The 21802-nt window shown below is 38.6% G+C and overlaps 1 protein-coding gene across 2 annotated transcripts; it reads right to left on the bottom strand.

Moving 5' to 3' along the window:
* Positions 1 to 1620: 1620 nt before the first annotated feature.
* On the bottom strand, positions 1621 to 18847 carry HINT3 (histidine triad nucleotide binding protein 3). 2 transcript variants are annotated; one of them, XM_045844175.1, is made up of 6 exons: positions 18522 to 18847; positions 11072 to 11189; positions 7250 to 7319; positions 5086 to 5212; positions 2675 to 2715; positions 1621 to 2371 (listed from the first exon to the last, which is right to left on the bottom strand). In XM_045844175.1, the coding sequence occupies exons 1-5, from the start codon at positions 18723 to 18725 to the stop codon at positions 2683 to 2685; spliced, it is 552 nt and encodes a 183-aa protein (XP_045700131.1). In that variant the 5' UTR covers positions 18726 to 18847; the 3' UTR covers positions 1621 to 2371; positions 2675 to 2682. The 2 variants fall into 2 exon arrangements, with proteins under 2 accessions (XP_045700131.1, XP_045700130.1); XM_045844174.1 differs by lacking the exon at positions 2675 to 2715 and having other exon boundaries at positions 18522 to 18846.
* Positions 18848 to 21802: the final 2955 nt, after the last annotated feature.

Here is a 21802-nt window from a genome sequence, read left to right as displayed (position 1 = left end):
ACAAAAAGTAGGACAACATGCATAAATAACGCTTTGATACTACTACAAATGTTTTTAAGACAGGTTTATTTGTTTGTTTATTTGTTTTTGAAATCCCCACTGGAGGATATGTCTATTGATGTTAGAGAGAGAGGAAGTGGGAAAGAGAGAAAATGAGGGAGAGAGAGAAACATCCTTTGGTTGTCTCCCATACCCACCCTGACTAGAGGTCAAACCTGCAATGCAGGCATGTACCCTGACTGGGAATTGAACCCGCAACCTTTTGGTGCATGGGACAAATGCTCCAACCAACTGAACCACCTGGCCAGGGTTTAAGATAGATTTTAAATTAGCTTTATGTTGAGCTAATGTTATAGACAGCTATAGCTACCAAATTCATAAACTACTGAAAAGGCTAAGTGAATTTTAATTGCAGTAATTTGATTATTAATCTTTATAGGTAAAACTGCCACTAAATATATAATGTCCCAAGGGTTTTCCAACAAAGAAGGAAAACTTAATGTGAGAGAGTATAAACCTATATAAATTAAAACTGGCTAATCACTTTTTTAAAAAATTCATAAGGCATTGAAAATTCCTTAAGTACTGAATGTTAGTATCATAATATTGTCAATTATATCATTGCAAATTCACATAGTACAACATGGTGTACATGTCGAACATTCCTTTTCTGTATCTGGTCACATTTGAACTGACTTATAAAAACTTGTAGTTGCTACATAGGTGCTCAGCAAGCTACTTAATGAAGCGGTTAAGATTTAACTTGTAAATCTAATTCTGAGAGTCCATACCACTACTCCCAAATCCCTCTCTCCACCTCTAGTGAATAAAATGGAATTTGGGCATTCGTACCAATTGTAAAGTAAATAAAACTGGAGGAAGAACACAAGGAAAGTATATCTAGGTCTCTCGATCTAAAGTTCCATTGCCTACCTGCTAACATTGAGTCTTAAATAATCAATTCTACTAGCACCTGCTCACAAAAGCATTTCCCTCCCCACAGCCCCCTCTGCAGACATTATAGCACTTAACACATTCAACTGGAATCACTAGTTTTGTCTGACCCTTGTGTGAGCAACTGAAGGCAGACCTTTCTCACTTCTGTGTTTCCCAGTCCTGGCAACATCTGGTACACATTAGATGCTCAGCAAATATTTGCTGAATGAATAAATGAATGAATCGAACATCAGTGATTCCAGATGTTGTAACTAAACATTATAATTAGTATTTCATTACTTAAAACTATGTTTAATATCATGGAAAAAATAAGAAAGAAAATGAGTCATCTTAGCCAATTTCAAACACCAACACTTCAATCCTCATGCTCAGTCACAGTACTTACTAGACTTGGCACAATGCAGGATTAGCTCTCAGTGCCTACTCTTTATCCTACAGTGATATCATTAGTCTAGATTAGCAACAAGACAATTCCTAAAGAAACAGGCCCCACAAAATGATATGCCAATAAAATTAACACTGCTATTAAAATAAATTTTCTCATCCAAGGCTTTCTATCTCTACTTTCAAACCAGGCTGTTTCCATGATAAAAGCTAGCTCTAATTATTTTTAAATTCTAATTTTCCTTTGGTATAGTAAACAAGCAATAAAGCAACAATTTCTGCCAGTTTTAATAAATTAATATTTTATTAACATTTTATGTTTCTTACCCACATGTTCTTACAGGTAAAATTCAGTTACAGTGAATTCCCTTAGACAGCCAAATTGATTGGTATTGCAAAGTCACTGTTAGAAGTTATTACATATATTATATAGCTTTGAGGACTAATTTATTACACAGATGCTAGGCTTCAAGAAGTGAAAACTGAAATCTGAGTAAAAAGTGACATACATACAAATTTTTTCCACCAAGACCAGAGATCACCATGCAATACAGTGATCTTTATTTTGACACTATGGAACTGTCAAGAGATAGTCAAATTTCTTTTTCTTTCATAGCAATAAAGACTCCAACAAAGTACTTTCTATACCAGTTTATTCTTCATAATATATCATATAATTGACTATAGTGAGAAATGAAAATATTTGAAAAAAAATTAATACAGAGTCCTTCCTGATTAATAGAATTTGTTTTAATGGGATTTTATCTTTAGTATCTTAAATCTTAGACCAGTAACCATGAAAGAAGGCAATGACAAAGTATTCATATAACTATACCGCGGATCTCAGGAAAAAGACATTCAGAAAAGATCTAAGGCTACCCAGTAATAGCCTCTTATAAAACCCAACAAACCTTACCATTGTCATTTGAATTAAAAGGTACTGAAATATTAGTTTATGATGAGCCAAGATTAAGAAAATCTTCCACTGTTGTCATTTTCATGTTCTTAGTTTTTCCATCAAATAATCAGCCTGTAATTTTAAAAATACAACATATTTTTTATTTCAGATATCACAGCCAGCGTGAAATAATTCTACTGGCATCCCTATTATAACAAACCACAGCAGACAAGCTGGATAATACAAATCCTGTTCCTAAAGGTATCTTACAAAACTAAATGTAATATTTTTATAAAATATAATAAAGGTATTCTACATTGCATATAACTAGGCATATTTTATACACATCCACAAACTAGATGTAAACTAGACATGAAGGAACCTTAAATGCATATTACTAAATAAAAAAAAAACAATTTGAAAAAGAGTACTTAACTGTACAACTACAACCAGATGACATTCTGGATGAGGCAAAACTGTGGATACAATGAAAGGATCAGTGGTTACCGGGAGTTAGGGGGGAGGAACAGATGATAGCCAGAGCACAGAGGATTTTTAGGGCAGTGAAACTATTCTGTGTACTGTAGTGGTGGACACATGTCATTATACATTGTCCACACCTACAGAACGTACACCACCAAGAATGAACCCTAATGTAAACTATGTACTTTGGGTTATACTGATTTGTCAATGTAGTTCCATGGATTATAACAAATGTATCACTGTTGTGTGGGATGCCAACAGATTGTTAGCATGTGGGGGTCGGGGTACGTGGGAGCTCTATGCTTTCCATTCAGTTTTGCCATGAACCCAAAACTGCTCCAACAAATAACGTCTATTTAAAAAATTAAAAGTAAAGTCTTCTAGTTGTACCATTTCAGATACTTTTCTTAATCATCGTATAGATATAGAATATTATATAAGAGATTTTGGAATAAACTTTAACATCTTTATCTTGATTTTTTTCTAAAGTCTCATAATATGTTGTATACTAACAGATTTAAGAAGAGTTCAGATTCCCAGGATGCACCATTAACAGATCTTATAACTTTGTTCACTTGTTCCAACTAAAACGTTATGTAAGAATAGTTTAAAACATTACAAAAATGAATTTGTTTTCTTTTGTTCTTAAATTTGTTATTGTGGTAAAAAATGCACATAAAATTTAACATCTAAATCATTTTTTAAATACACAGGTCAATGGTATTATGAATATTCACAGTGCTCTGCAACCATCATTGTCATTCATCCCCAAAACCCTTTTTAACTTGCAAAACAACACTCTGTATCCATTAAACAACTCCCTATCCTTTGCCCATCCCCTACCCTTCTAGGGCCTAGCTCCTGGCAACCACCATTCTACTTTCTGCCTCTATGAGGTCTATGAGGTGGACTACTCAAGGAACCTCACATAAGTGGAATCATATACTACTTGGTTTAACATCCTCAAGGTTCACCTATGTTATAGCATGGGTCAGAATTCCCTTCCATTTTTTAAAAATTCATTTTCAAATACAGTTGACATATAATATTATATTAGTTTTAAGTGTTCAACATAACGATTAGACATTTATATACCTTAGGAAGTGTTCACCCCAATAAGTATGACACCATACATAGTTATTACAATATTATTGAGGATATTCCCAATACTGTACTTTACATCCCCATAACTATTTTACAAATATGTATTTTTAGTTAATTTTTATTATAAAAGCATGGGTCATGAAGAAAATTAGAAATACAAATAAGAAAAAAAAATCCTTTTTACCCCATTGATATTTTAGAGACCAAACCAACTGTCCTACAGAATTTTCCACTATTTTACTTCAAATACACACACACACACACACAAATTTCTTAAATATAGTTTTAATTAAATAAAACCATCTAGACAAGTTGAAGAGAGGAGTAAGTTTGAAATATTAAGTTTCTAGAAATAAGATGCCTTTGAATTTCTTACATATTATAATATGACAATAATAAAATAATATTCATTAACTAATGGTAATTATTTAATTTACCATTTGATAATTATTCAGACATAGCAACTACAGGCCACCTTATTGTCATAGACACAGAAAATAAGCATCTGATAAATTACTGGTCACGTGACACTGGAAGGACAGAGTCATTTAGGAAGTGAGGCTTGATGGTCAGGCCCCAGGCCTATAACCAGCTGAGTACTATCCTACTGAGTTCTATAATTACAGAATTTTGTAATTTATTAGGCACAAAGCTTCAATCTTGGATCTGGTAGATGATGCTACTTGTGTAGACCTTTTTAAAGGAGTTTAAACTGACTATCAAAAATTACAAAAACTCAATTTCTACAATAACAGTGATGATGAGGATAGACTGCAGGTTACATTAACTGAGTATATACTATTTGTAAGGTACAGTTTTAAGTGCTTTACAAGTAAATTATTTCATCGATTCTCTTACCAACCCTAGAAGTAGGTACTATTACTCATACACAGGTAATAGGTTAAGAATTTGGGCCTTGAAAAATTTAAGTTACTTGTACATGGCCCCTTAAGTAACTAATGAAGCCAGAACTTGAATCCAGACTTGATTCTGGATTCTGAACTATCAATGCCATGGTCATTCTCCATCATAACTTCTGCTTGCAATGGAGAGACTTAGCCATAGCTTCTATTCCTACAGATCTGATGATCTGGAAAACCCCCCAAATTAAAAGTATTATTTTGGATATGCGCAAGCAGTAGTATGTTAAAACAGATAATCAAGCTATGAAAGCCGTTGCCAAGAAAAGAAAAACTACAAGAAAAAGGACAAATATTTTAAACATTTTTGTACACTGCTAGTGTACCAGTAACACTTACTGTGATGAACCAGTAGGAATTCGCTCTATAAACCCATTTTGAAAAGAAGCCAAATTGATCAACTGGCGCCAGAACGTGAAGGTGCAAGTGGGAAATGGAACAGAATGGTGGCACGTGGAAACCCATCCTAAAACAGAAAGGCAACAGATAACTGACACATTGTTTTCACAACAGTTTAAAGCTATTTTTTCATGATAAAACACGTAACTATTAGAGAAATTTAAAATAGGTTACCTAAGGTAGATTTGCGTTCAAACATTTCTTTTCCTGTTTTTCTTTATCTACTTGGGAATATTCACACCGTTCCTCTTCTTTTCACATTTAAGCGCACAGTCACACAAACTCCACCTCAAGGAAGGCTTAAAAGCATATCATGCCTTAGCAAAACCTTCATGAATTCTGAGTTGGCATTCCATCCTATCACTGTCAGTATTTATCATATTAAGCTTTAATTCTCCTAAAACATGCCTCTGCGATGAATCTTTTTTTTTTTAAAGATTTTATTTATTTATTTTTAGAGAGGGAAGGGAGGGAGAGAGAGAGAGAGAGAGAGAGAGAGAGAGAGAGAGAGAGAGAGAAACATCAATATGTGGTTGCTGGGGTTTATGGCCTGCAACCCAGGCATGTACCCTAGCTGGGAATCGAACCTGGGACACTTTGGTTCCCAGCCCGAGCTCAATCCACTGAGCTATGCCAGCCAGGGGGGCAATGAATCTTAAAGAAAAGAAGTACAGGACACTCAAGGATGGTTCCATTATTCCAGCACATAGCCAGTAGATGGCGCGCTCTATTCTTTAATAAAAGCAGTAAATCATGTCCTTACCACCAGTAATTCAGTAGAAAAATTAATTATATCATCATTGAAAAAACTTTATCATTACTTGAGTGTCTTGTTTAATAATTAAAGGTTAGATTGTTAATTATTAATACTCATTTGCTTTATAAAACATAAGAGAATTCCTTTGACTAGTAAAAGAAATTTCGAGTATGATTTAACCTCTCAAAAATCAATCTACAGCTTTGCAAGTCCACTTATTCTAAGTGGAAAAGTCACAGAAGTCCTATGCTGTATCAATACAGGACTGACAATGGAAGTTAGATACACAACACATATTGAAAAGCTGTCACCACCTCCTAGAAAGGAAAACTAGGTTTTCCCTCTGTGAAGTACGAGGCATATCATGTGGAATCAAGTAATCTGAAAGCAAGAAGAAACTCAAGGGTTAACCCAACCCTTTCATTTTAAAGATGGGGAAGCCATGACCCAAAAAGCTTAAGAGCCTTCCTAAAGTCTCAATGTGAGGCAGTGGCGGAGTCAGGATCTAGACCCAGTGTCCACTCTTGTAACAAGCGAGCGCTCCTGTGACTGGGGAGGGAACGTGCTGCTTTTGGCCAAAGGATGTCAGATGCCATCTGTTCCTTGTCATTATCACTCTTGGGTAGTAGGTAACCCTTTTCAGAGGATTTTCACACATTGTCTCATCTGAGCCTACACGCAGGCAGAGCAGGTATCACCTAAGAGAGGCTGAAGACTTGTCTAAAAAGTAGCACAGGCAGTACCAGCACAGTGCACAGCAAGTAGCATGGGCGGCATGAGAACTCGGGTCTCTCAGAATCCCAGTGCAGAGGTGCCAGGGGTCATCTCCACTATACCTGCCTGGGTACTGCTTTGGTCACACAAGAAAAAGTCAGAAATGTTTTAAAAAGAAAAAAAACAGCTGCCAAATTGAACATTTTCTGCTTTTGCTCAAACTTTGACAAATGACAGAGTTCAGTTCAGCAGGCAACATATTCAAGTTAATTTCATGCTAAACATATAATAATGCATTTTTAAATCACATAAAGTATTTTCTTTGGAAAGTCGATTTACACACAATTTTATAGAAATGCACATAATGAACAAAAAAGTGGACTTGTAACTATCTGCCTACCCACTGCTTGAATAAACTTGTCTGTCCAAACTGTAAGTAGTAACTATCAGATGTTGAAACATGAGAAGAAGGTTTTTAATTAAGTTTACACTACCAATGAACTGTGCTCTCACTTCCAGGAACACTGCATTTAAACTGTGAACTCTGTCACCTCCGCCTTCTGTTTCCACGAGGAAACAGTATTTCCGAAAAACCAGCTGTGAATAGGGGTTTCTACTTGGAAGTCCACATACCTCGCGTTTTTGAAGTCAGTGAAATTATTCTTTTCAAGAATGGTTTTTCCAGCAGTAACCATGTTCTCAACTATAAAACAGGAAAGAAAGTATATTACGCCATAGGAGACATTAAGTTCCCAAAAGCATTATTAATCTTAATTTTTAGGGCCATAGTCAAAATTATTTTTAGGGCCATTTTAGACGATTTTTAGTCAAAATCGTCTCTAATAGATAAACATTTAAAGACACACTGAATGCTTTAAGTTACTGAGAAGTTTGCTTATCAACAACTGAAATGACGGTTCCACCTATCACAAAATACCACACATGGGCTGGCTCTGAACAGCTGTTGAGGGGTATTATCAAATGACTGTTTAGGACATCTGATCCCACTGAGGTCTAATTCTAGTCATACGAGACCAAGCAATTAAAAATTGTCTGAATTAAGAAGATAAGAAAATAATGAATTTGTCTTTGAGTCCAAATTAGGGATTATGGTATCCCTTCAGGTCAGCTTAGCCTTGACTAGCTAAATGTTTGCAGGATTGTTTTGGCATCCAAACTCTATCTGCCTTAACACCTTTACTGTTTCAGTGCTTTACAGCCTTCAGATGGGACTACACCTCCCCACTAGGAAAATTTTGGTAACCCTGCATCTTCAAATGACACATTTTGCACCTCTTCTGTTTCTGAAGGGTGTAATTAACTGTTTAAAAGGAGAGAAAGTGAGAGATTTACAGAGGATAGTTGTTAGAATAAGGCTTATAAATCTCTTGCTGTTGCTTGCTTCTCTAAGTCAGGCTAGATGCAGGAGGCTGCCAGACTCCCACATCAAAAATAAGCTCATGTTACTTCTAGCCAGAGTGTACATGGTTTTCCTCTAAGGTATGCCAGATATCACCAAAATGTGGGTAAATATAAAAAGCTATTTTATCTTTTACTCCCTTTAAAATACACATATGACTGTTTAAACCAGTAATTTTAACAGTATTATGGGGTTAGAAAATACATAGATGAAATATGTATGACAACAATAATAAAGTGTTGCTAAGTTTCTCACATTTTACATGAAGTAATACCATGTTAACTCAAACAGCCTGTGATAATTATAATATGTGTATTTTAATCTCCATAGTGCAACCACTTAAAAAAATGGGAAGAGGAATACCTGAAAAAGGGAAGAGATAAAGTGAAATACTGAAAAAAAAAAAGATTTGATCAACTCCAGGAAGGCAGGAAAGAAGCAGCAGGACGACAAAAAACAAATGGGACAAAGAGAAGATAAATGGCAAGACAGCAGATCTAAATCCAACCACAGCAGAAGTTACATCAAATGCTTATGAACTAAACACTCCGACAAGACAGGTACTTCCACACTACACTAAAAAAAGAAAAGCAAAGATCTAACTGCACTGCTATCTTCAAGACTTTAAATATAAAACTCAGTTTGGTAGAAAGGATAGGAAAAGCTAACCAGCGCAAACAATAAGTAATATTCAAAATAGGCTCAAGAAGTATTTTCCCGAGATAAACAGGGTCATTTTATAATGATAAAAAAGAATCAATTCATTGGAAAAATAACAATCATAATTATGTACTCATTTCGAATCAGATCCGAAATACATGGAGCAAAGCCTATTGTCTTCTTTTCTCTTCAGTGATATCTGCTCTTGGTTACTTCTTTCTTTATACTTAAACAGTTCTGACTCACTTGACTCTTTCTAGCATCCAGAAGTGAAAACTTACGTCATTTGTTCTAAACCTCCTTTTCTAATATAAGCATTTCAAGCTACAAGTTTCCCTCTAGGCACTGCTTGAGCTGCATTCCATGAATTTTAATACATTGTATATTTTTGTTACCAATCACTTATGTACTCATTTCAAATCAGATCCAAAATTTTTACTTTTTTTACCTTTTTATTTAAAAGTTACTCAAAAGTGTTAATTTTTAAACTTATTATAGATTTTATTATTTTTCTTTTTTTAAATTTTTTTAAAGAAACATTTTCTTTTTTTTATTTAAAGATTTTATTTATTTATTTTTAGAGAGGGAAGGGAGGGGGGGAGAGAGAGAGAGAGAGAGAGAGAGAGAGAGAGAGAGAGAGAAACGTCAATGTGCGGTTGCTGGGGGTTGTGGCCTGCAACCCAGGCATGTACCCTGGCTGGGAATCGAACCTGGGACACTTTGGTTCCCATCCCGCGCTCAGATTTTATTATTTTTCTATGCCACTGTCGTTAAAGAAGATATTTTATAAGATTTTAATGATCTGAAATGTATTTACACACATTTTATTGCTCACAACAAAGTCTATGTTGGTGAACATGAGCTCCTAACAAACTGTGTATTCTACAGTTAGGTGGAGCTCTGTAAATGTCAATTATGGTCACAGTGCTTGACAGTGTTATAGAGCTCTTTCATGTGCTTATTATTTTTCTAACTTTATAAACTGTATAAAATATTAATTGCAAGAACTTAAAAATTTTTATTATGGAAATATTCAAATGTTCACAAAATCAGAAAGAACAGCATAAGTATAATAAAATCCCAAATATCCACCATGCTGCTTCAAAATTAGGAACATAAGATGTGAACCGGTTAGAAAAAGTTTTAAAATATATAAATACTAAAAAAACACAAAATTTCTCCCTCCTCAGGAAAAACAGTATAAAAGGAAATATAAAAGTACATCAGTACTTAAGGCTACGGTGGTGGCCACTGCCTGGTACTAAATGCTGCATGTGCACTGGCCTCCATCTGTTGGAATGAATGTGAAATGTACTGACAGAACTTCAGATGATTAAGGAACTTGCATTATCTACAAAAAAAAAAAAAAAACAGTTTAAAAACTGGTAATTCAGCAGTCTAAATACTAGTGAACTACACATCAAGATTTTCTATAAAAAAGATATTTCTCATATACCTTCAAAACATCTGGCCCAATCTATGTATCTTGCCCAGTACTTGACTAACCCTAACCCTTGGTGACAAAGGCTATCAAAGCAGATTAGAAATGAACTTAAAAATATCTTAGTAAATGGTAACAGACAAGTCACAGAAATCATAAACAGAAAAACACAGGATAATCCTATAAGACACAACATTCAGAATCTCTTTCCAGAGGCTAAAGGTTCATCACAAAAACCTCATAATTAAACTAAAATTTCATCTACACAGGAAACTGCACGGCAGGTACCAACACGGTCTCCCTCCCAGGCACTATGAGCTCATATGTCATATCATAACTTATTTGTACATAATTTCTCATGGCACCTTTCATTTTCAAAGCCAACAAAAGCCATCACTTAAAAAACATAGAAAGACATTATCTTTTAGAGATGTTAAAAATTAAACAGATTGGGAGAAGGCAGAGTTCTCTGGAAAAGACAATAATGCCGATGGGAAAAGAAGGCAGCCGGAAAGACACATTTGGAGCTGCACCGACTCCAGGGAAGGCGCTGTACATGTGAGTGCACAAGGCACTGAGCAGAGCTGCTGAGGACAGAACACTGGACGTCACTCATTCGTAGGGTTGCCAGGAGTGGGAGCTGACTCAGCGGCATGTAAAAACAACATGATATCTGAGGTTTGTTTCAAATACACTGGGGGAGAAGATTATAAGATGGAAAAAGGTTGGCCATGAGTTAATAAATATTAAGGCTGAGTGATGAATACATGGAGATTATACTATTGTTTTTATTTCTGAATACATTTGAAGTTTTTCATAATGAAAGTTTCAGAAAGCCCTAATACTCCTTTTCATAATACCTGGCTAGGCTTTTTAAGTGGCACTGATGCCAACTAAGATGACAGAACCGTGAAGAATGCTGCCATCATCTTACCGAGTTCGATTTGCTCCTTCTTTAGATCTCTGCAGTTTCCAATATGCTTTTTTGGCACTACAAGGTAATGATGAGGTGCTGCTGGTTTAATATCTTTGAAGCAAACTAGGTCTTCATTCTAAAAGAAAAAAATGTATATCATTTGTTAGTGAGTTTGTTAAAAAAAAAATTACCTAATGCTGCTCAGGCCTGTCGTAAACACCAGAAATCTCAGTCTGATAGGAAAATGGTACTTACACTACAACTAAGCCCCACTGGGCAATTTTGTGATTATGCATCAAGTTGTAAAGACAAGCTTTAGCATCCTTCATGAGATGCTTGTGTATTCCAGAGAATAAAAAGACTCATATAAAGCCAATTTCAGTACAACAATTATGAATAAAGTTCATTAAAACTTCACTGACAACGATTCCAGAGTTATCTTTATTTCACTATCTCTACCCTAGGGTTTTTTCACTCTTAACATGCACTCTTAAAGGTTTGACTACAGAGTCATAGCAAAATTGATAAATACGTTTTTAGTTGTAATTACTTTTCAAAGCAGCATGTTCCTCAGTTATAACAGGAACATTATCTGGCATCTACATAGCCAGGGGTTACATGTTAAGCATTTTTACAGCAACTATACACAAGATCTTCTTCTTTATGTTTACTTGCCACTTTACAGCATTAAAAAGCCTTTGAAATGTGCAAACACACACCAGTATATGGCACTAAGTCATGTGTCCAATCCATTACATCAGTTTCCTGGTTTACATACTCCATACAGTAATGTAAGGGAAAAGCAAAGGAAACCAAACAGGGAGTTTTTCTATCTATTAACATTTTAGTTTCAAGCCCTCCAAGGGAAAAATCTATGTTCCTTAATAACCTTATTAAATATCTTATACTAAAAAATTAGTCAAAATTAAAAAAAAAATCAGTATCAATAAGCATAGGTTCCCTCAGGAATATTCCCACAATGCATTAGTTCTCCATTCGAGGATCCAAAACTCAATTTGAACGAGTCTCATATCCATACCAGTAATCTTGGTTCCAATGAGAATGCTGAAAGGCAACTGTATATAGTGTGTCATTATCTTCCTTAGCATTGTCCACACTGCTTATTAAAGCATCAGGTGACGGACAACGCGACCTCCTGGGAGAATGAGAACTTCTACTTTACCTCTCAGTAGAGCCATAGTTGAAATGGAAAGTGGCAAAACTGAAGTATTGTGTAACCCTTTCCTAAGACTTCTATAAAATGCCCATGATAGTACTTTATTAAAATACTGTTTAAATACTGACTTCGTTGCTGTCCACACTTAACATACCTTCAGCACAGAAGCTGCTAAACTTTGGAGGCACAATATAAAAATCTTGATTATTTTTCCAGCTATTACGTGTAACTTGCCTATAAGACGGTAGTAGGGCGGGGAAAATCCTGTATTTTTTAAGATCTTAAGCTAAATGGTGATGGACCAACTGAATGTAACGTGAACAAGGGGGAGAGTGCTCGGACAAGAACTGAACTGGGCATCCTGCCTACCGTACAGGGATGTGATGCTGTGTTTGAATATGATAATCCTTCATTACGCCCAAACTTCCAGGAAAAATCTACAGCAACTGTTTCTTTGTGCTAAAGTATCAAGAAAACGAAAGGGAAAGAACCTGTGTTACTCCCCTTGGTTAATGGAAGACAAAAGTTTGAGGCTGAGACAGAAAATTAAGCGAGACAGAAACCGTGAGAAGTGACTCCAGAGAGTGCATGCAGCACACCGCCCCAGCCCGTGAGATCGCCCTGGTCTGCCGGGGGGAGGGCTGCGTTTGCGGGATGTATGGGCCGAGGCTCAGACCAGTTTTGCATGTGTGTACATACACACATACATATACATATACACATGTATGTACATGCATTTCTCTTTATATACATATACATGTGGATATATATGTATATAATAGAGATCCTAGAAGGCTGGATGACTTGGGGCACCCTAAAACAACACCTATGACAAATATATCAATTTCAATACATTTTTATTATGACTTTTCTGACTAATAGTAACTTTAAATATTAATATCCATGAAATGTTTTAGGAAACGATGAGACCAAGGACCACAATGTGTTTGATTCTTTAACATTTTTTCATGATGTCTTTAGTGCTTCCAGCTGAGAAACAATTAGTGTTGGGGGAAAATATAGCACAACAAAAACTGCCACTATTGTACTCTCCAGATTGATTCATAACACAGTAACTTTATATGTCTTTATTTCCCTTCAATTATGGCATTAACTTTTTTTAAAATCCAGAGGTAATCCTTTCTGGTACAGAATACAATCTGATTAGAATTAGTTTGAGGTAATGTAGGTGAATTCTACCTCAAGGCAGGAGTAACACTGCTTTAGATTCATGGAACAGGAAAATACAGTCTACGCCCTGGCCGGGTGTCTCAGCTGGTTGGAGCCTTGTCCCATACGTCACACCAAAAGGTTGAGGGTTCAGTCCCTGGCTGGGGCATGTAAGGGTGGCAACTAGTCAATGACGTTTATCTCTCACTTCTGTGTGTGTGTGTCTCTCTAAAATCAATAAACATATCCTCAAGTGAGGATTTTTTAAAAAGTAGAAATAAGAAGATACAAATAAACTCTAAAATAAAACAGGAGAAAAAAAATTAAAGCTCCTAAAAATATGTTGTCTCATACTCCATGACTCAGGCTCAAGAATGAACCAAATGTCCAGTTCTCCATCTTTGTTTCCCAAACCCCTGTTTTGAAAGGTTTTGTTTGCTAAACGTCATATATGAAGAATTTTCCCAATTCTAAGTAACAACAACAAAAAAAATCAATATAACTGTCATCACCAGAAATAGATAAAATTCCTGTCAAAAGCAAAAAAAAAAAAAAAGCCCTTGATGTCTTAGCCTATGCAATCAATGATGTTATTAGATTTCCATTAAGCTTTCTAAAACATTGAAACTGGTTCACTGAAGTCACCCTCTCTCCCATTTCTACTGACCCAGCCATTACTCAGACTTTTCATTTTAAGGAAGATTATTCTCCTATTCCAAAGACACACTGGCAAAAAATATGCAATGACATATGTGCAAGGCTACAGAACAATTTATGATAGCAAAAGAATGAAAACAACCCAAGTGCTCATAATTCAACTAGGAAACTGACTAAATTATGGTAAACCCACACAATGGAGTAACATAAAATCATATACTTACAAAATCATTTCTGGAGCATACTTCTAAGTTTAAAAAAAAAGCAAGGGGCAAGAAAGTGGTCAGGCTATCTTTTGTGTAAGAGAGAAGAATACAAATATACACACACACATATTTACTTACAATGGAAGAATAAATCAAAAAAAAATTTTTTCAAGTTTTTTATGGGGGAAGAGGAATGGGGCAGAGATGACAAGAGAATGGACACTAGGTTTTTCTGAATGTACTTTGCTTTACAATTTTGACTTTAAAAGAGTCAACATTTACCCTGGCTGGCGTAGCTCAGTGGACTGAGTGCGGGCTGCAAACCAAAGTGTCACAGGTTCGATTCCCAGTCAGGGTACATGCCTGGGTTGCAGGCCATGACCCCCAGCAACTGCACATTGATGTTTCTCTCTCTCTCTATCTCCTTCCCTTCCCTCTCTAAAAATAAATAAATAAAATATTTTTAAAAAGAGTCAACATTTAACATACATTTCTGGACTTCAAAAACAACTTAGCCCATAAAAATGGAAAACAAAAAGAAATCAATGAACCTGACTGTATATCATGTTGGTTAAATAACCACACAAAGAAAAGATGATTTCAAGTGACTTTGAAATACAAAATTTTGACTATCTATTCCTAATGACACCCACTAAAAGAGAATTTTTTATTTCCTGCTTTCAATTCAAAACATAGGCAAGCTTCTCAAGTGTGGACATGTCATATTCATCTCTGAACTCCAAGTGAATAACACATATTAAGCCTGCAAAACTTCAATAAATAAATGACAGGTGCGTAAGCAGAAAGATGAAGCTACCAGGAGGAAAGCTGTGATAGACGTCAAACAATCCCACCCCTCTCCACGACTATTTTCAACCAAAGCTCTCCACAACTACTAGTATCAATTTTCTACTACTTTTATTCAACAGTGGTACCAGAATATACAAAATTTAAAAGCAATTTCTAGGAATTGAAGAAATATTGAACTCTGCAAAGTTAAAAAACTCGCTCAACCTCTCACTAACCTAATGTTATATTTAGTATAACAAAGACTGAATGAAGTGGCAGAGCTGGGTCCTTTCCGACCCATGAATTGGTTCAGCAAGCGGCTTATTTTGCAGGGAAACAATGGATGTACTTATTCTTTCTCCCCATCAGCTGCTCCGTCTCTGCTTCTTCCCCCTTCTCAACATAGGTTTCGTGGTCTATCACTGCAGCCAATCTCTTATCCAAACATTCTTACCTTTGTCCCACTGCGCTTCCATAACACCCATATGGCCAGGCCCCAACCCTGGGTCGACACGACACAACTGCCCACCTTATATGCAACCAGAATTAGGCTGCTGGAGGGTACAAAACTCACATAGCTGAGCAGACGGGAAACTAATGGTTCTCAACCTCAGCAGACCCTCATCACTACACAACACTCTTCTGTCTCCCCAATCCTCCTTCCTGGCCTCCAGAAAAGATTCTTCAGACTTTTCACTTCTAAATAACCAGGTAATTTTCTCCATCCCTCTTTCAAGCCTCCACTCAAATGTTACCTTCTTGGTGTACCTTTTCTTGATGAAAATTTAAAAATTGCATCCCTTTCTCTTTTATTTTTCACCACCTAATAAACTATGTATTTTACTTAATATTTTCCTTATTGTTGATTGCCTGTGCCCACAAGGATGGGGATTTTTGCACATTTTGTTTATTGCTGTATCCCACTGCCTCCAACAGTACCTGGTACAGAGAAGGCATTCACTCAAATCCTGAGCACGAATGTGTGGAGGTTTCTCTCTCCCAGGGACAAAGGTCTAACCACCCCCCCCCCCCCGCCCCCGGCCATTGTACACCTCTCTCCACTGGCATCTTCCCACTAGTAATGAAACATGCCAAAGTCTTCACGGCCTTAAAAAGCCTTCTCTCAACCCCCAATTCCCCTTGTAGCTATCACTCCCTTACCCTCCTCCCCAAGATTGCCAAACTTCCTTCAAAAGTTGTCTATACATTTTTTTAAATTGTCCATATTTGCTCTCTTCAATTTTTCATCTCCAGGTTCTTCTCAATCAGCTACAACCTGCCCTCTGTCTCACCACTGCACAGCAATTGTGCTCCTACAAGTGAGTGACCATGGTTTTGGGGACAAAACCAGTTCTGATCTAACGTGGCCTCTCCGCAGGCAAGTAGGAGGGTCACCTATCCCAGACTTGAGGATTTGGGAAGGCTGATATTGCTGCCCATTCCTTTCTGCTTGACATATTCCCTTTTCTGAGCCTTCCTAGTTTTCCTTCTCTTTCTTTGACCGTTCCTTCTCCTTCCCCCTTTCAGGTCCTTCTCCTCTGCCTCTCCTTTATAACACCAGTGTTCTTTAGGATTCCCTGTAGGGCCCCCTTCACTTCTTACTCTACATATACTTCCTAGGTCATCTCCTCAGTTACCCTCTTTTCAATTTCCATCTATAAATGGGCAGTTCCTGTAATCTGGGCTAGAAATCCAGACTCTCTGCAGAGTGCTGGACTACCTAACCACTCACTGGACATCTGTGCTTAGATGCCTCACACTCACCTCAAACTCAGCTCCAAAACTGAACTCATTGCTTTGACCCTCCCCACCACTCTCCTGGCCATCTGCTCTCTTCTGTATTCCAGTCTGAAAGAGACGGTAGCAGTGCCACCAGTTTATCCTAGCCAGATACCTGGAAATCATCCTGGGCCTCCCCCTTTCTCTTCCTTGTTCTCCCACGTCAAAATCAGGGCTTCTCAGCCCAGGCACTGTCAACAGTTGGGGGATAGATAATTCACTGCTGCAGGGTGCTGTCCTGTGCATTGTATATTAGCAACTTTGGCCTCTACCCATTAGGTGCCAGTAGTCCTCCTTTGACTGCAGAGTTGTTACAAAGAAAAGCATCCCAAAGCATTCACAAAATTCCCCTGGGGAGCCACAGCTTCCAGTTAAGAACCACTCATCGGCTTCCATCAATAAGCCCTGCCCACTTTCTCCTAAATATCCTTAAACCCAGCCACTTTCTTCACCCCTACTACCACATCCTTATTTCAGGCCATCATCTGTCTGGATCACTTCAACAGCCTCCTCACAGGCCTCCAGACTGGTCTCCTCCAAGCTAAGGAACGGTGCCAGAACGTTCTTTCAAAGATCCCTTTCGGTAACTCCTCAACCCCTTCCCCCTAGCCCAATATTAAACGTTGCGGAGCTTCCCTTCACTGTTCAAATAAAGAGAAAACTCCTTAAAATGAACTGCCACACCCTTAATAATCTGGCCCCTAGCTTAACTCTGCAGCCTCACTGTTCACCTCAAACTCTAAACTCCCATTCGATTGTTAGCTCTCTGGCACAAAACGAACCTCCGGAGGCGCTCTCTACCTAAAACATTGTTTTCTCACCTGGCCAGCTCCTGCTTACTTCTTCTGGCTTACTTCCTCTGGAAAGAACTTCCAGACCCTTCCAATCTGGATCAGGAGTCCCTCCCACAGGCTTTCGCAACACCGAAGTGGTTAAACCTTCTTCCCCCAGCACAGGGCGCCGCAGTCAGCACCGCCTCTGACTGTACTCACGCCCCCTTCTAGATTGTAAAATCTGAACAGGTACTACACTGACCCTCCAACGCCAAGTGCCTAGAAACTCAACTTAATTTTAACAACTACATGAATAATTAACTACAAAAACAATCTCTGGATTCTAGTATTTGGGATTCCGAAGAATGTTTCTTTAAAGGTAAGTAGAACCTACAGAAAAAGTGTGTATCACATATCGGTTTTAAGGCTAATGCTCTTAAAATGCGCACACATTCCAACCGATAACACTTCTAGGAGCTGTGCCCTCCAATGGAAATCAGAAGCTATTGAGTAATAGCTTGACCTCAGATCTACTCCCCCACCCCCGAGCCTATTTTCAGTCAATCTAACAACAACAACATAAACCCTTCGCAATTACTACTGTCAATTTTCTACTAGTTTTCTCCGCGTATCAGTAGCAGAGTGTGAAGAACTTAAAAGCAAGTACCTCGTTACCTGCAGGGACAGGCTGAAGTGCTTGGCCTCACCACTACATCTGTTCCGCTCAGGACAGCCTAGCGACAGCTGGAGAAACTCCCCGCACGAAGAGAAGGGAGTCTATCACCCACACTCGGTCACCCAACTCCCCCCAGCGCCACTCACTCGGGTTCCTCCGCCCCGTCCCCACCCGAGACCTAGCTCCGGAGCAATCAGGGGCGATCGGTCCCCACCCACGCCGGCCGCTGGTCGCTGCCCACCTCACAGTACAGGAGTTCGGTGCCCGGCTCCTGCCGCGCTGCAATCCGGCAGAACACGCACTTGCTATTGTAGTCCTCGGGCTCCGCTGATTCTCGGGCGACCTCGGCGGTCTTGGGTGAAGACACCGCAGGCTGTGCAGTGGCCGCTGCTCCGTCGGAGCAGGGATGTGATTCCGGGCTACAATGCTTCTGCTCCTCCGCCATTGCCCCCCCGCGGCTCAGAGCCCCGGTTTCTCCCGGATTACTGGGCCTAGACCCAGTCCGCCTCCTGCACCTTCTCCGTTTTACCTCCTGGCGTCGCCCCTCGCTCGGTGCTGGGCGGAGCCGAGTTGGGCGCACGCGCTGAACCAGGTTGACACTAGGGGGTAGGCGACAGGGTGCTGGGCCTCAAAGCCGGCGGCTGGCCCCGAAGCCCTCGACCACGAGGGGGCGAGCGAGTACGCAAAAAGAAGCACAGGCGGAAGCCTGCGGCAAAAGCGGGAGTTGCTACGCCCCCTACGTCTCGTTGGTGATGACGAAAGACGTCCCCCGATAAGCGGGAGCACGCCCCACGCTGTGGTGACACCCACATCGCGCCCGAACGCCCCGCCAAATGCGATTTGTTGGGTATTGTAGACGCTTATTTCCCAAGCCCTGTGATAGAGAAGACCCCAAGAATGTATTGAGATGTCATAAAGACAAAGATCTAAAGAGAGTGAACAAAATTTCTAAAGCTTTCTTTTCAACGTACATTATGTGTGATGCTTTTGCATGCATTTTCAGCCCAGTGTTTTTAAGTGCTCAGAATGAAAATGTCCAAAACGAAACTTCACATCTGTTTCCTTGCTGTTAACAGCACCGACTAGATCAAAATGGAGGCCTGGGTCACGCATTGTTCATGCACAGAGTAATGCGGAGTCCTGTAGTTTATCGTCTGAAATATCACAGAAATTGGCTGCTAATGCCTCATTATGTGTCACACCGACTACTGCAATACCTTTCTAACTAGTTTCCCTCCTTGATTCTTGTGTCGCTGAAACAAAATCTTCAATAACTATCACACCCGAAGAAAAAGTACCAATTCCTTAGCTGGGTATTCAAGGTGGACTGTGATTTGACCTTAACTTTTTATTTCATAATACTTGGCTTTTGCTGAACACTTAAAATGTGCATGTAATCCTTAAAACAAGCAAGGCTGGTTTTCTAGTTCACACTACAGAGATGAAGAAACAAACTCAGAAAGACTTGTCCAATACCATACACAGCTAATCATTGATAGCAACAGTTCAGATAAAGGTTTATCCAACTGCAGAACCCTCCAAGCTTTCTGAACACAGAACCTTTTTTAACACAAATTTTTCTTAAAAACTAGCTCATTATAGTAGTTGTACCCTTGGGATTTGTTGATTAGAAAACAGGTAACAGCCGTGGCTGGTGTGGCTCAGTGGACTGAGTGCGGGCTTACAAACCAAAGGGTCTGGGGTTGAGTTCCCAGTCAGGGCACACACATGGGTTGTGGGCCTGGTCCCCAGTAGGGGGCACGTGAGAGCAACCACACATTGATGTTTCTCTGCCTCTCTTTCTCCTTCCCTTCCCCTCTCTCTAAAAATAAATAAATATAAATAAAATCTTTAAAAAAAGGAAAATAGTTAACAAAGTCCTATTAGTGAATTCAGTAATGTTTTTGAATGAATGCATCTTATATTAAACAAAAGCATTTATATATTAGAAGTAGTTGTATGTATGTGTTCAAGACATTTGTCCTCTTTCAGTTTTCCAGAGGTTTGGTGAACAACAATAATACCTTCATAGCCCTTCAGGGGTCCAAGGCAGGGTTCGGAATTAATATGTTACTTTGTTCAATATAAGTATCTACTATTTGCAAGCATGAAGTACAGCTTCACATAAGTATCTACTATTTGCAAGCATGAAGTACAGCTTCACATAAGTATCTACTATTTGCAAGCATGAAGTACAGCTTATCCACGCTGTTCCCTCTGTTTGAAATACTGTTTCCATCTCTGTACAACCAAATTCTTCCTCCCAAGTCACTCTTCAAATGCTACCTTCATGATGATTTAATTAACCAAACTGAAAAAAGTACTCTCTTTTGTCAATTCACACAGCAATTTTCAATACTTGTCTTGTAGACCTTATTATATTGTATTATATACTATTTATGTATATATTTTCCAATTAGATATTATGTTCCTTGATAAAAAGAACAAGTGTCTTTGAATCTCCCATAGTGCCTGGAACAGTGCTTTGCATGTAGGTAGACATTTAACAATTGTCTAATGAACAAAAGAATGATTAGGAATAAGGTCGCTGCATAGGAGTGTTCAGTTTGCACACCGTAGAAGAACAGCAAAAATAGCCCAGACTGATATGACTGGGTTGGGCATGGTCTTGCAAAGTGAAAGGCCTCTGGTTCAATTCCTGGTCAGGGCATATGCCTAGGTTTCAGGTTCAGTCCCCAGTTGGGGCATGTAGTGATCCATGTTTCTCTCTCACATCAATGTTTCTCTCCCTATTTTTCTCCCTCCCTTCTCCTCTCTCTAAATAAAATAAATATATTCTTTAAAAACAGACAGCACAAAAACAGCACAATAATTCATATTGTTGACAAATATTAACTTACATAAAAGCGTATTCCAAGCCTCCTCACCAAGTTCTGGAGCAGTGGTGAGCTGACTCCTACAAAAACCTGCCTTAAGTGTATATGGCCATACACACACACACACACACATACACACACACTCAGGAGACCCTTCACCTCCATGCTGGCACACACACCTACACAAGTTATACCTGTCCTGACTTCATTTCTAGTGAAGACTGCAATTGCTTCTCCCACTTACCTGGCACTTTCAAGGACTTGCTTCCTATTCCCCAGCTCTAAACTGAATATACCTGCCTACCATGGAAATGGGAGGAGCAACACAAAGTATTTGGAAATTGGCTGGAGTGTATGTCCTGGGAAAAGGCAGAAGCATAGGTGATCATGTGTGCGCAGACTGAGATGCTACATGTAGTGCTCTGGATAGCTCCCCTGGGAAACAGCCATTCGGGTTGTGTAACAATAGAATCTTACTTGCGAAATGGAATGCTGTTTTCTAATTGCATAAGAACGCCATATGGGCTAGCAGCAGTCCTGCTTCAGAGCAGGCCTGGACTCAGACAATTCACAACTTACTGTCTGTGAAGACTTAAGTTATTTACCTTTCTGTGTGGAGGCTTTCTGTTTCTTCATCTATAAAACGAGGCTAATAATAATGCTTAATGCAGACACTGTTGTGAGC

The sequence above is a fragment of the Phyllostomus hastatus genome, unplaced genomic scaffold, assembly GCF_019186645.2.
Source record: "Phyllostomus hastatus isolate PE091 unplaced genomic scaffold, TTU_PhHast_1.1 phas_contig_40, whole genome shotgun sequence".
Lineage (NCBI taxonomy): Eukaryota > Metazoa > Chordata > Mammalia > Chiroptera > Phyllostomidae > Phyllostomus > Phyllostomus hastatus.
The sequence above is the reverse complement of the archived record's forward strand: the minus strand, read 5'-3'. Positions and strand labels throughout refer to the sequence as shown.